We start from the raw sequence: 14708 nt of genomic DNA on the forward strand, positions 1-14708 counted from the left end.
TTACTGAATAGTTTTTTTCCAGACAGTCGGTGCACTTCACAATGTCTGACTGTCTACTCTTGTGAAATATCGGCAGGAAAATGCATAACTGATGCTCTCTCTATTGGCACTATGACAGTAGGAGAACCATGATTATGTCCTACAAAAATGCCAGAAGATGACGTGTCAAACACAAACAACATTCTGGAAATACAGTCACTCCACAGCAGAGGGGCTGTGTTACAGTATATCTTTCAGTTCATATTTGCCCTGGTCAAGAATGTATGGGGAGATTTTGTCCTTAAGAGCTTGAGATTCAGTGATACTGCAAAATCCCTCTCCAGGACATGATCCTAACACAGCTGTATTCTCTCTCTCTCCAATCTTTCTCTCTCGCCACAGTGTTTCTTTTCACAATCCCCTTTCTATATCCCAGCAGGGCCACTGCTCCCTCAGTCCCCTGGATTCAACCCACAGCAACACAGGGGGTGGGGTGTGAACTCTGAAACATCTGGGGCCTCATAAACTGCATATGTACAAAATGTACGTGGACAAGTTTTATTTTTAGAATCTAAAATAATTACATAGCAATCTTTTTCATATTTTATTTTCATGACCATTGCAGGCTGTGATGGGTTCATATTCCTGAAGTAGCCATACAACTAATGACCATGCACATCTCTCGTTTATTTAAACCTAGTAGTCTAAATAGAAAGGTTAAATATATATTTCAAGTTTTGCAATGCCACAGGCAGCGCAGTTTATAATATACAGTCAAATTTAATTAACAGGTGAACAGTTTATATTTGACATTGAAGTAGGCCTATGTATGTTACTGTAACTAGGCTACCCTATTCCTGCTGGGGGCACACTGGTTAAATCAATGTTTCCACATTTCCCAGTGGTTGTAATTCTATTTTCTTTACAATGTTTCAGAATTCATGGGCAGTCCATCATATTTAGGTCAGGGGAAAAGTTGATGCAAAATATTGTTGAATTTAAATGTTCTACTGACAGGTCAACAATGTGCCATTGTTTAATCATATAGAAACTGACACAAATCATTTTCCAGATACATCATAAATTACTGCTAAAGATTAAAACATCCTGCCAACACAGTGGTAGTTTATGTAAAATATGTGAACGTATGGGTAGTCTACACAGTATTGCTGTGCGATAAGAGTGGGACATACCAAGGCAGGGCATAGAAACAGAATAATCTATTGAACTAAATATTGAACAACAATTCGTCTTTTGCATAGTGTGGGCTGCGTTTATCCTACTTTTAAATTGTTTCGAATATACAATCAATCTTTCTGAATGCATGGACAGGTACTCGCTATATACTGTTGGTAGCATGCTTGTTTAGTTTGAAAAAGTCACTACAAAATATCAAAACATTCTGCGCACACCTCTACAGAAATGGGATCAAAATAGCCATTGCTCTTTAAGAAACTGCCCTGGCCTAATTCAAATCGTTTTTAAATTATACTGCAAATAAAGAGCGTTATTGGCGCCATAAAAGGTATTTGGAGGGTGTTTTCCTGGCAGGGTTTTAATGCTCGTTCACACGCGCAGTTTTATGACAGGTCTTATTTGTAACGAGTTTATTGTTTTCGTCAAGTTTATACAATATTTGTGTCCGTGCGCAGACTTTTTAGAAATGGTGCACTCAGAAATGTAATGTGAAATGTAGGCAACGGTTATAGGTTCCTGGGCAGAGGAGCAAAGGCTCTGTCTGCGGGGTCTTTTAAATGGAAGGATAGCGAGGGCTCCAATATCTCCTGTAGATATAGAGTAAGGGTCTATTACGGGGAAGGGCAGAGAGGACTCCAATATCTCCTGTAGATATAGAGTAAGGGTCTATTACGGGGAAGGGCAGAGAGGACTCCAATATCTCCTGTAGATATAGAGTAAGGGTCTATTACGGGGAAGGGCAGAGATGGCTCCAATATCTCCTGTAGATATAGAGTAAGGGTCTATTACGGGGAAGGGCAGAGAGGGCTCCAATATCTCCTGTAGATATAGAGTAAGGGTCTATTACGGGGAAGGGCAGAGAGGACTCCAATATCTCCTGTAGATATAGAATAAGGGTCTATTACGGGGAAGGGCAGAGAGGACTCCAATATCTCCTGTAGATATAGAGTAAGGGTCTATTACGGGGAAGGGCAGAGAGGACTCCAATATCTCCTGTAGATATAGAGTAAGGGTCTATTACGGGGAAGGGCAGAGAGGACTCCAATATCTCCTGTAGATATAGAATAAGGGTCTATTACGGGGAAGGGCAGAGAGGACTCCAATATCTACTGTAGATATAGAATAAGGGTCTATTACGGGGAAGGGCAGAGAGGACTCCAATATCTACTGTAGATATAGAGTAAGGGTCTATTACGGGGAAGGGCAGAGATGGCTCCAATATCTCCTGTAGATATAGAGTAAGGGTCTATTACGGGGAAGGGCAGAGAGGACTCCAATATCTCCTGTAGATATAGAGTAAGGGTCTATTACGGGGAAGGGCAGAGATGGCTCCAATATCTCCTGTAGATATAGAGTAAGGGTCTATTACGGGGAAGGGCAGAGAGGACTCCAATATCTCCTGTAGATATAGAGTAAGGGTCTATTACGGGGAAGGGCAGAGAGGACTCCAATATCTCCTGTAGATATAGAGTAAGGGTCTATTACGGGGAAGGGCAGAGAGGACTCCAATATCTCCTGTAGATATAGAGTAAGGGTCTATTACGGGGAAGGGCAGAGAGGACTCCAATATCTCCTGTAGATATAGAGTAAGGGTCTATTACGGGGAAGGGCAGAGAGGACTCCAATATCTACTGTAGATATAGAGTAAGGGTCTATTACGGGGAAGGGCAGAGAGGACTCCAATATCTCCTGTAGATATAGAGTAAGGGTCTATTACGGGGAAGGGCAGAGAGGACTCCAATATCTCCTGTAGATATAGAGTAAGGGTCTATTACGGGGAAGGGCAGAGATGGCTCCAATATCTACTGTAGATATAGAGTAAGGGTCTATTACGGGGAAGGGCAGAGATGGCTCCAATATCTCCTGTAGATATAGAGTAAGGGTCTATTACGGGGAAGGGCAGAGAGGGATCCAATATCTCCTGTAGATATAGAGTAAGGGTCTATTACGGGGAAGGGCAGAGATGGCTCCAATATCTCCTGTAGATATAGAGTAAGGGTCTATTACGGGGAAGGGCAGAGATGGCTCCAATATCTACTGTAGATATAGAGTAAGGGTCTATTACAGGGAAGGGCAGAGAGGGCTCCAATATCTCCTGTAGATATAGAGTAAGGGTCTATTACGGGGAAGGGCAGAGAGGGCTCCAATATCTCCTGTAGATATAGAGTAAGGGTCTATTACGGGGAAGGGCAGAGATGGCTCCAATATCTCCTGTAGATATAGAGTAAGGGTCTATTACGGGGAAGGGCAGAGAGGACTCCAATATCTACTGTAGATATAGAGTAAGGGTCTATTACGGGGAAGGGCAGAGATGGCTCCAATATCTCCTGTAGATATAGAGTAAGGGTCTATTACGGGGAAGGGCAGAGATGGCTCCAATATCTCCTGTAGATATAGAGTAAGGGTCTATTACGGGGAAGGGCAGAGATGGCTCCAATATCTCCTGTAGATATAGAGTAAGGGTCTATTACGGGGAAGGGCAGAGAGGACTCCAATCTCTCCTGTAGATATAGAGTAAGGGTCTATTACGGGGAAGGGCAGAGAGGACTCCAATATCTCCTGTAGATATAGAGTAAGGGTCTATTACGGGGAAGGGCAGAGATGGCTCCAATATCTACTGTAGATATAGAGTAAGGGTCTATTACGGGGAAGGGCAGAGAGGACTCCAATTTCTCCTGTAGATATAGAGTAAGGGTCTATTACGGGGAAGGGCAGAGAGGGCTCCAATATCTCCTGTAGATATAGAGTAAGGGTCTATTACGGGGAAGGGCAGAGATGGCTCCAATATCTCCTGTAGATATAGAGTAAGGGTCTATTACGGGGAAGGGCAGAGAGGACTCCAATATCTACTGTAGATATAGAGTAAGGGTCTATTACGGGGAAGGGCAGAGATGGCTCCAATATCTCCTGTAGATATAGAGTAAGGGTCTATTACGGGGAAGGGCAGAGATGGCTCCAATATCTCCTGTAGATATAGAGTAAGGGTCTATTACGGGGAAGGGCAGAGATGGCTCCAATATCTCCTGTAGATATAGAGTAAGGGTCTATTACGGGGAAGGGCAGAGAGGACTCCAATATCTCCTGTAGATATAGAGTAAGGGTCTATTACGGGGAAGGGCAGAGAGGACTCCAATATCTCCTGTAGATATAGAGTAAGGGTCTATTACGGGGAAGGGCAGAGATGGCTCCAATATCTACTGTAGATATAGAGTAAGGGTCTATTACGGGGAAGGGCAGAGATGGCTCCAATATCTACTCAATCAATCAATCAAGTTTATTTTATATAGCCCTTCGTACATCAGCTAATATCTCGAAGTGCTGTACAGAAACCCAGCCTAAAACCCCAAACAGCAAGCAATGCAGGTGTAGAAGCACGGTGGCTAGGAAAAACTCCCTAGAAAGGCCAAAACCTAGGAAGAAACCTAGAGAGGAACCAGGCTATGAGGGGTGGCCAGTCCTCTTCTGGCTGTGCCGGGTGGAGATTATAACAGAACTATGCCAAGATGTTCAAAATGTTCATAAGTGACAAGCATGGTCAAATAATAATCATGAATAATTTTCAGTTGGCTTTTCATAGCCGATCATTAAGAGTTGAAAACAGCAGGTCTGGGACAGGTGGCGGTTCCATAACCGCAGGCAGAACAGTTGAAACTGGAATAGCAGCAAGGCCAGGTGGACTGGGGACAGCAAGGAGTCATCATGCCCGGTAGTCCTGACGTATGGTCCTAGGGCTCAGGTCCTCCGAGAGAGAGAAAGAAAGAGAGAAGGAGAGAATTAGAGAGAGCCAATATTTTCAAAATGTTCATAAATGACAAGCATGGTCAAATAATAATCAGGAATAAATGTCAGTTGGCTTTTCATAGCCGATCATTAAGAGTTGAAAACAGCAGGTCTGGAACAGGTAGGGGTTCCATAACCGCAGGCAGAACAGTTGAAACTGGAATAGCAGCAAGGCCAGGCGGACTGGGGACAGCAAGGAGTCATCATGCCCGGTAGTCCTGACGTATGGTCCTAGGGCTCAGGTCCTCCGAGAGAGAGAAAGAAAGAGAGAAGGAGAGAATTAGAGAGAGCCAAGATTTTCAAAATGTTCATAAATGACAAGCATGGTCAAATAATAATCAGGAATAAAAGTCAGTTGGCTTTTCATAGCCGATCATTAAGAGTTGAAAGCAGCAGGTCTGGGACAGGTAGGGGTTCCATCTACTGTAGATATAGAGTAAGGGTCTATTACGGGGAAGAGATGGCTCCAATATCTCCTGTAGATATAGCCTACAATAGAGCACATGTTATTTGTGTAAATGACAGCAGTCTGCAGGCAGGATCTGCTCTGCTTCTAGTTTCAGCAGCCTTAAGAGCTGGACATGCTTACATATCCACATACACACTGCCATGGAGTTACATTAGAAGTGCCCATCCAAGAAGGCTCAAGGTCATTGGCCGCAGATAAAATGACGTCAAATCACTACAGTAGCTTTGATTGGACTGATCATGTCAACATCAGACTTTCAAAATCTTAGCTAGCAGTCATCATCATGAATCACAATCTACTGGCAAATCCTTTCTAATCCTTGTCACATGAAGAGAAATTATAGATAAAACATATCTGTGCTCATTGGCCATTGGACATAAACTACACATCAAGTTGGAAATTGCAAATGAAGGAATCAGTGGCTAACTGCAAGCATTGCAAAGCAATCACTATACTGCTATTCAGTGGAGTGGATGTGTGGTCCCAAGTCTGGGATTACGGGTCTCTTTTCCAAGGTTAAAATGATAAACATTCAACATTGGCCATGCTGTCAATGAAGCATGATTTGTGCCACGCTCAAAACAACTGTTAACTCGGAACTGCGAAATCTGACTTCAATGAGTTCAAGACAACTGGGACCTGGGGGAAAACGAGCTCCGACTGGGGAAAATACATTTTGAGCGGTCATCCAACTCGGAGTTGTACATCCAGAACTCGGGCCTCTTTCAAGAGCCACGACCTGAAGATCACTGACGTCATCATGATTCAACATTGTTTTTTTCAGAGTTCCCAGTTGTCTTCAAATCACCATAAATCAAGAGAATGTCAGACTTTGATGATAAAGTTTGATGACAAAATTTGCCCGCGAAGGACCGCTGCGCCACCTTCCTGTTCAAGTGAGCACAGCACAACAAGGTGAGGCCAAAAATGTCTTGTATGCTGCTGCATAAATTATGTAATATGGCAGGGAGATATGTATACTGTAGCTAAGAAAGTAATACTGAGTGTTGTGTAGTAAGCTGTTAGTAGCCCACGTGCCTCACCCTAATAATTTGGTCTATTTTCCCCTCTTAATTTTGCCTACTGTTCTGACTTGGTGGTGCACATGTAGCCTATAACCTGTTTTAGAGAAATGCAATCATCGAGAGTTGGGCCAGTAACCGAAAGGTTGCTAGATCGAATCCCCGAGCTGACAAGGTAAAAATCTATAATTCTACCCCTGAACAAGGCAGTTAACCCACTGTTCCTAGGCCGCCATTGTAAATAAGAATTTTTTCTTAACTGACTTGCCTAGTTAAATAAAGGTTAAATAAATAAAATAAAAATTGAATTTTGTAAGAGCTTTCATTGTCTGCTTATATGCCCCCTTAATTTATCCTACGGTTCTGACTTGGTGTACAGGGAGAACACTGTAAGAACAGCCCATGTTATGAATTCTGTCGCTGTACATTTCAAAAGCGCTGAGCAAGTAGTTATATTGACTACATCCGTCCTAGCTCGCTCATTGTCTTTATCAAAATTACGGATTGCCTCTTATGCGCTTGTCGTCCCCTTATGCCATAGTTTGTACATCTCAATTGTCAGTAGAAACCACATTTGTTTAAGCAAGTCAGCAATATCAGCTTTTTTTAAAAAGGCAGTAAATGAGGCTGAATGAACTGTTTTGCTACTAGACAAGGCCAGGTGTAGCAGTGGTAAGGTGTTGGGACAGCTTTATGTAGACCCTAAAAGTCTGTGGGCACCGTTTTTCACCATTATAGTGAAATTAATGTATTGTTTAGTGTTGTGTTCTGTAGTTGCGTTGCTGGCATGCATCCCCCCCCCACTAAGATATACATGCTAAAATCGCCACTGTGTACCTTCACTCTCTCTTAATTAATCTGCTGTAACTCAACACGCCATACATCCACTAACTCTTTAAAAAAAGCATGTATTTTTAGTATGGCAGAGTCGGTGTAACTAAGCCAGGGCTTGCCTCTCCTGTATATGTGTGTGTGTGTGTGTTTGGGGGGTGGGGTGCACACAGGTAAACAGAGGCACCAGGTGGTCCTTTTGTCCTGCCAACAGTTATCTGGGTGACCCATACAGGGGCCACTGGGGGAAACTGACTTACAATACAAGCTGTCTTCCAATGTCTCCATAGTGAGTGTTGGAGAGGTGGAGTTTGAGTAGGCTACTTATAACTTTATGTTACAAACACTTTCTCTTCTGGGTATGAAATGTCATTGCGGGGTGAGCCACTCCCTTGTCTGTGCTTTAACCCTTGTGCTTTGCTGCAAAAAAATTACATACATACATGGTCAAATTGACCCACACAGTTTAAACACACTCAACTTTATTTTGTCTTGTCAGACCTTTCAGAAAGAAGAAATACAAGAACATTTGATTTCAAAAACTCTATATTTAAGAACTATTTGTTAAACATATTTCCTTTCTCCCAAACAAGTATTTTCTGTTTGGAGCTCATTTTGGAGTGTCAGAGACCTGCTGTTCTCACACTGAGAAGGAGAAGCTTGGGAAAGCTCCTTTTCACCCAAATATAATTATAAAAGTGCAACCAGAAATAGTCAAAACAAAATACATCAAAGACACTTGTTTAATTTGGATCTGTGCAAATATCTATACACATGAAAGCCTCCGGGTCAAAATGACCCACAACATAAGGTTTGTATACAAAATCGACATAGACATTCCAAAACATATCAGTGTGTGACCCTAAATGAGTAAAAGTAATTTAATTTCATGTAGAAAAAGATAGATTAAGTAGTGTTTTAGACAACTCAAAAGTGGAAATGGGTCAAATTGACCCGCAACATAACATCAGGATAATAAAAATGAGTAAACGAAATTATGTTTCAAATAGGACACATATCACATGCACAAAGCGAAATTAAATTAACCATTTTGAATCCCAAATGGTAGGCTAGCAGTTATAAAACAGTTATTTTTAACCGTGAACTATCAAGGACTTCCTGTTTACAGTAGCCTACTATACACTTGCAAGTTGTCACTTTATGCGTTATTCTTTCTTCTCTCAACAACCATTCTCCGATTCGAATTTGACTGTCGGGAGGGCGGAGATCAACTTAGTAAAACCCTCCATATTATAATCTTGAGTGTCAGACAGCACCTTTACCTTTGGGACAAACATCGACGGAGACCTTGTGCCTGGCTGTTCACTCTACTGGTGACTCGAGAGAGGCTGGTGTCGTATTCATATTGCGTTACCAACCGGAACTGTTTTATGCTCAAATAACGTTTTTGGACCATTTACATCCAAACTATTCAGGTAAGGATCGGTTATCTCCACGTGGAGACGCGATATACAGTTTAAAAATGTATGTAGGATATGGCAATGTTACTATGTTTCAGGCTAGCCTACGTCGTTTGTACAGTTCGAGAGATGAGTGATGTGAAGCTACATTGTTGCCAGCCAGGGTGGACGAATATTCACCTTCAAGTGCGACGCTTCAAAGTGGATCTATTCTAATTAGCTACTTTGTAAACAATTATCATCATTGGTCAACACCTGGGTCATATTCTCATTTGTCTCAACTTCACGGTTAAACGTCATGTACTGTTAGCAAAGCCTACCACATTTCCAGAACTGAAATGCAGAATTATACTGCTGTTGATTTTGTTTATTTTTTTTTCAATCCATGGATAGTGTTTCTCAAAGTAGATGTCAAGGTGATTTAGTTGGCTGCTTGTCAACTAATTTATTTATTCACATTTCCAGACTGGCATCCTTCACTTTTGCAACAAATTTTTATGAATAGCCTACAGTAGGGCAGGCTTTAGCCTACATTTTACCAGCCAACACACACACAGCTCTGAAGGATCTCTGTTTACAGTCTGTCTGTACACGTCTGAACTGGAGTTAGTTTAATTAACTTGTAGGGAAGAGGCGGGTGGGTTGTCACCAACCTTAAATACCTCGGCTGCAGGAGGCTATGACTGAGTGTTGTTGATAGTTCCTGGTCAAGATTGGGCTTGGTGTTGGGTTATCTTGTTCTGTATCTCAGTGAGTAGCCTACTGTTCCCAGGGCTTTTGCTTTTACGAACAGTTTCACAACAAAGTAACTGTGATGAGGATTACATGTCAGAGAATTCCAATGATTGGGTTGATAGACCGCTGCCTGGTTTGAATCCAGGCTGTATCACAACTGGCCGTGATTGGGAGTCCCACAGGGCGGCGCACAATTGGCCCAGTGTCGTCTGGGTTTGGCTGGTGAAGGCCATCATTGTATATAAGAATTTGTTCTTAACTGACTTGAGCTGATGTAGTCTTCTAAAAATTGCTGCAAGACTTAATATGAACTATAGAAAGACTGGCAATGAGGTGCCAATAACAAGACTTAATATGAACTATAGAAAGACTGGCAATGAGGTGCCAATAACAAGACTTAATATGAACTATAGAAAGACTGGCAATGAGGTGCCAATAACAAGGTAATTAGTGCACTACTTGTTACTGGTTTTGGGTGCTGACAGTATCCATTAGTCATGTTTAGACAGCATGACTAACACTTCACTTGACAATGGCGATACTAAGGCCAGTGCCATAGGGGCACAAGACCTTCCAGCGCCTGTCAAAACCATAAGGAACAAGAACATGCAAAACTGCTCTCTCTGTTTGGATTGTGGTGAACCACGTTGAGTCATAATCCTACGTACAAATGACTTCCATGACACTCTCTCCTCTTCCAGGTGTGTGAGACCTGAGACCTGAGATGGGCCTCCCCTCGTTACTGTGCCTGTGTGTGCTGGTGACCCTGTGTGGCCACCGGGGGGTGCTCTCCCAAGCCCCCTCCTATGGCGAACGGGGCTCCGACCTGGGGCTCCAGGTATTCCTGCAGGTGGCCCGCTCCAGACCCCAGGAGAACGTGGTGCTTTCCCCCCACGGCGTGGCCTCCATCCTGGGCATGCTGCTGCCAGGCGCCCATGGAGAGACCCGCAGGCAGCTCCTCACAGCACTCCGCTACAAGAAGAATGGTAAGACTCCCTCAATACTAGTCCTTTCATAGCCTCATACAGTGTCTCTCATTAAAGGATACTGCAAGATTCTGCCAATTAAGCCACTTTTCTTCTTACCCAGAGTCAGATGAACTCATGGATACCATTTTTATGTCTCCTTGCAATATGAAGGAAGTTAAAAGGTAGTTTTGCGAGCCAATGCTGACTAGTATTAGCACAATGACTGGAAGTCTACAGGTACGCTAGCATATGCTACTGTACTTGTAGACTTCCAGTCATTGCGCTACCCAGAGTAACAACATGATGACTTGAAGGACATGCCTTCCAGTTATACTCCTACCACGAGGAACGACAATGTTTTCAGAAAATCCCAAAATATCTAATTGAAATTCCCCAACTCTTCTTTCCAGGACCTTATAAGATGTTGAGGAAGCTCCACAAGACGCTGACAGCCAAGTCCAACCAGGACATCGTGACTATCGCCAACGCTATGTTCTCCCAGCAGGGCTTCCCTATGGAGGAGGCTTTCATGTCCTCCAACAGGGCCAACTTCCAGTGTGAGAGCCGGACCTTGGACTTCACTGACACCCAGGTGGCTGCAGCCACCATCAATGACTGGGTCAACAACCAGACCAAAGGTGAGACTCCAACTGGAGACAAGCTTACTGTAGGACAGTCAATTTAAACATTACCATAGATCTCTAATGGTATGTAATTAGGCTACATTCATGTAGCACCAGACTTTATTTCACTAGGTCTTGTGGTGATTTTACATTAAATGGGGGTAACTAACTTGTCCTATTCAATTCATTGTTTATTTTGGTGAGTGTGTCATTTGTGTTGGAATCATACATTTTCCTGACTGCTGTGTTCTAATTTACAGGCCACATCCCCACTCTGGTGAAGGCAGACATGTTGGACGGTGCTCTGACCCGCCTGGTGGCCGTCAACGCCATCTACTTTAAAGGCCTGTGGAAGTCCCGCTTTCAGCTGGAGAACACCAAGATAAGAACCTTCAACGCGGGAGACGGCAATGCATACAAGGTCCCTATGATGTCCCAGCTGTCGGTCTTCAACATTGGTGAGTTCTGCTCTGAAACCTAAGACACCACTCTGAACCCTTCTGACCTGCTCACTGGGCTAATATTCTGACCTGTGTGTGAAATTATATACTGTACTAGTCTGCTGTAGTTAGACCACATAATTCCATCTTGGCTGTAGTTTAGCCTGTTAAGTGACATGGATAGAGTTTGTCATGTTGGCCTAAGTGTAGTCGAGTGGGGTATTTACTGTATCAATGCCTTACAGTTTCAGGACAGAATAGCTACTCTGGACTGTCTGGGATTATTTCCCTGACATGCCTAGTTTATTTCTGATAATAAATTGTGAAAGCCTCATGAATTAAGCATTGCTCTTGGGAGTCATCTTTTCAACCTCCATTTACAGGGTAAATACTATAGAGCAACACATTTGGCAAGCATATTTCTCAGACATAATTGACAGGTTAAATCACTTTTCTGTGGGTTGATATGAGTATAATGGGAACCATATTGTTGCTTTATGACTACATATGGAGTTCAGCTTTGATGACTTGTTTTATGACTGTTTTACAGCATGATTGTACATGTTGTTGGATTGGTATCACTGTGGTTTTGGCGTCTTTGTCTTGCGGACCACATCCCTACCACAGATTGTCCTGGGAACCAACAAACGTCATCCTTCTCATTATGCAACTAAAGCCAAACTAGACTAAACTCTTTGACATACAATATTCATGTCACTATAGAGGAGAGATATAGTATCCTCATAAGGGTGTTGAATATTGTCAGAATTTCAGATAGACCAATAATGCAGTAACACTTCTTAGCCCACGGTATGGATACTCCTGACCCCTTATCTCCTAGGTCTGGCCAGCACACCCCAGGGGCTGAATTATAAGGTCATTGAGCTACCGTATCACGGCAACAGCATAAGCATGCTGATCGCCCTGCCATCGGATGAGGACACGCCCCTAGGTGATGTCATTTCTCACATCAGCACAGCCACGGTACAGAGCTGGACCAAGCTGCTACACCAGAGGAAGGTCCGCCTGCTGCTGCCCAAGTAAGACCCAAACACAACAACCCACTCACTGGTCAAAAACCCTTACCCAGGATTCTGTTCAGTAGGACGCAATGTCCTGAACACATTGCAGGTAAAAATATATTGTATAGAGCTGACATTATTGCCCACTACATGACAGAGAAGCAAAACCCTCCATACTAAGTAACTTCCAAGTATTGTTGCAGGGACGGGTCAAAGATAACACACCCACTCCTGGCTCTTATTTTAATAATATTTAATTAACTTTTATTAAACTAGGCAAGTCAGTTAAGAACAAATTCTTATTTACAATGATGGCCTACCCCGGCCAAACCCTCCCCTAACCCGGACTATGCTGGGCCAATTGTGCGCCACCCTTTGGGACTCCCGATCACGGCCGGTTGTGATACAGCCCGGGATCGAACCAGGGTCTGTAGTGACACCTCTAGTACTGCGATGTAGTGCCTTAGACCGCTGCACCACTTGGGAGCCCTATGGCCAGGAAGCACTTCCTATCAGCAAATAACACACCTGCTAACACTCCTAGCTTCAACATTTGTGCTATTTGTTATGTGTATGAAAAGTCTTCACTAATTGGTGAATGAAATGGTCATTACGTCATTGGCATGTGTGTGTAGGTTTACTGCTGAAGCCGAAGTGGACCTGCGAGCCTCCCTCTCAGCCCTGGGGATAACAGACATATTTGATGATGGCAAAGCCGACTTCAGACACCTCAGTGAGTGGCACTGGGATCATACATAAAAAATCACATACAACTGTAAGGTCTTCTTTCTGACATTGTATCAACCAACCATTGGTCTCAGTCTGGCTTGACACAACGATGACTGGTGCGAATATATGAAAACATTGCTTGACTGTTTACTGCAATGAGAGCTCCAAATAGCCATGATTCATGTCTAGCTGTCTGGTGTGAAGTGGATAAGAAGCATATGATGTTATTTTCCTCTAACGACTTCTGCAGACTTTCTGATATTATGGACCAGATATAACGTGTGCAGACTTGTTGTCCTCTAGTGCCACCCAGTGGAACATTGTTTTTATCAATGGAACTTTACAGCACTTGAATATTTTGTCATCTAACTTTTCCCTCAGGTACAGAGCCTGTGTATGTATCTAAAGCGCTACAGAAAGCTAAGATAGAGGTCAATGAGGATGGAACCAAAGCAGCTGCTGCCACGAGTGAGTGTTTGTTGGTTTAGTCATTTTGTGTTTGTATTGAGTTGCGTATCTGTGTGGATATTCTCTCTGAATATTAAAGATAAGGCAGGTTGAAGACATGTTTTGATTTGTATTTATCCTTTTCCTCCAGCTGCCATCTTAATGGCCAGGTCTTCTCCACCTTGGGTCATTGTAGACCGACCCTTCCTCTTCCTCATCCGGCACAACCCAACAGGTACAGCATGCTGTCTGGCTGGCTCTCATTTTTCTGTAACTTTTAGAATGTACTCTAATCATTTCAAAAGACTGACATCCTCTTTGGCAAAGATCACTAGTTGTTTATCTAGCTGTTGTGTAATTGAAACGACATGCATCGGGAAGAAGGTCAGGTCATATTCTGTCTTTGTTTTTCTTTCTTGTTGACATGCATGCCATGTTCATTTCCTTCTATTTGCTGTAGAATTACTTGTTGTTTCCTTGGTCCTTAGGTACGATCCTCTTCATGGGACAGGTCAATCAGCCTTGAGCTTTTCCTGCCTGCAGATATCCCTTTCCCTGGAATGTGCCTTCCGAGCTTCAGAATAATACATTAATATACACAGCACACACTTCCTTGCTCACATGCAAACACACCCATACAACACACAAACACAATTCACACTCATACTCAGACTTGTATTTTTGCCATCTGGAGATTTGTGTACAATATGGATATATTCCGATGCTATTTGTTTTAAATGTTTGCATTTGATTTGACTTTTTCTATGGTCCATAATATAGTGTTCTGCCAATGAGACATTTCCGTAGTGTTTTAATTATCCTTTGTATACGTTCTAGAGTACTTGTTACCTTTTTTATATGACCCTGAATGTCAAACGTGTATATTATATGGGGTACATTTCAGTTTGAATTAATGTTATTGGTGGTTTTACATGTTCAGTTTCAGATTAGAAAGTTACACTCCAAGTCACTGAATTCATTTAGCCACTCAAACCCATGTTTTGATATGTCAATCATTTGCATTAAACTCTGTTTGAGTACTCTT

The 14708-nt window shown here is 42.8% G+C and overlaps 1 protein-coding gene across 1 annotated transcript; it reads left to right on the plus strand.

Annotated features, from left to right (window-relative positions):
• The first annotated feature begins 8388 nt into the window (after positions 1-8388).
• Positions 8389-14708, plus strand: serpine2 (serpin peptidase inhibitor, clade E (nexin, plasminogen activator inhibitor type 1), member 2). The gene is made up of 9 exons (XM_071357747.1): positions 8389-8714; positions 10136-10420; positions 10813-11040; positions 11286-11483; positions 12307-12505; positions 13123-13220; positions 13598-13684; positions 13815-13898; positions 14152-14708. The coding sequence occupies exons 2-9, from the start codon at positions 10159-10161 to the stop codon at positions 14187-14189; spliced, it is 1194 nt and encodes a 397-aa protein (XP_071213848.1). The 5' UTR covers positions 8389-8714; positions 10136-10158; the 3' UTR covers positions 14190-14708.

The sequence above is a fragment of the Salvelinus alpinus genome, chromosome 21 (assembly GCF_045679555.1).
Source record: "Salvelinus alpinus chromosome 21, SLU_Salpinus.1, whole genome shotgun sequence".
Lineage (NCBI taxonomy): Eukaryota > Metazoa > Chordata > Actinopteri > Salmoniformes > Salmonidae > Salvelinus > Salvelinus alpinus.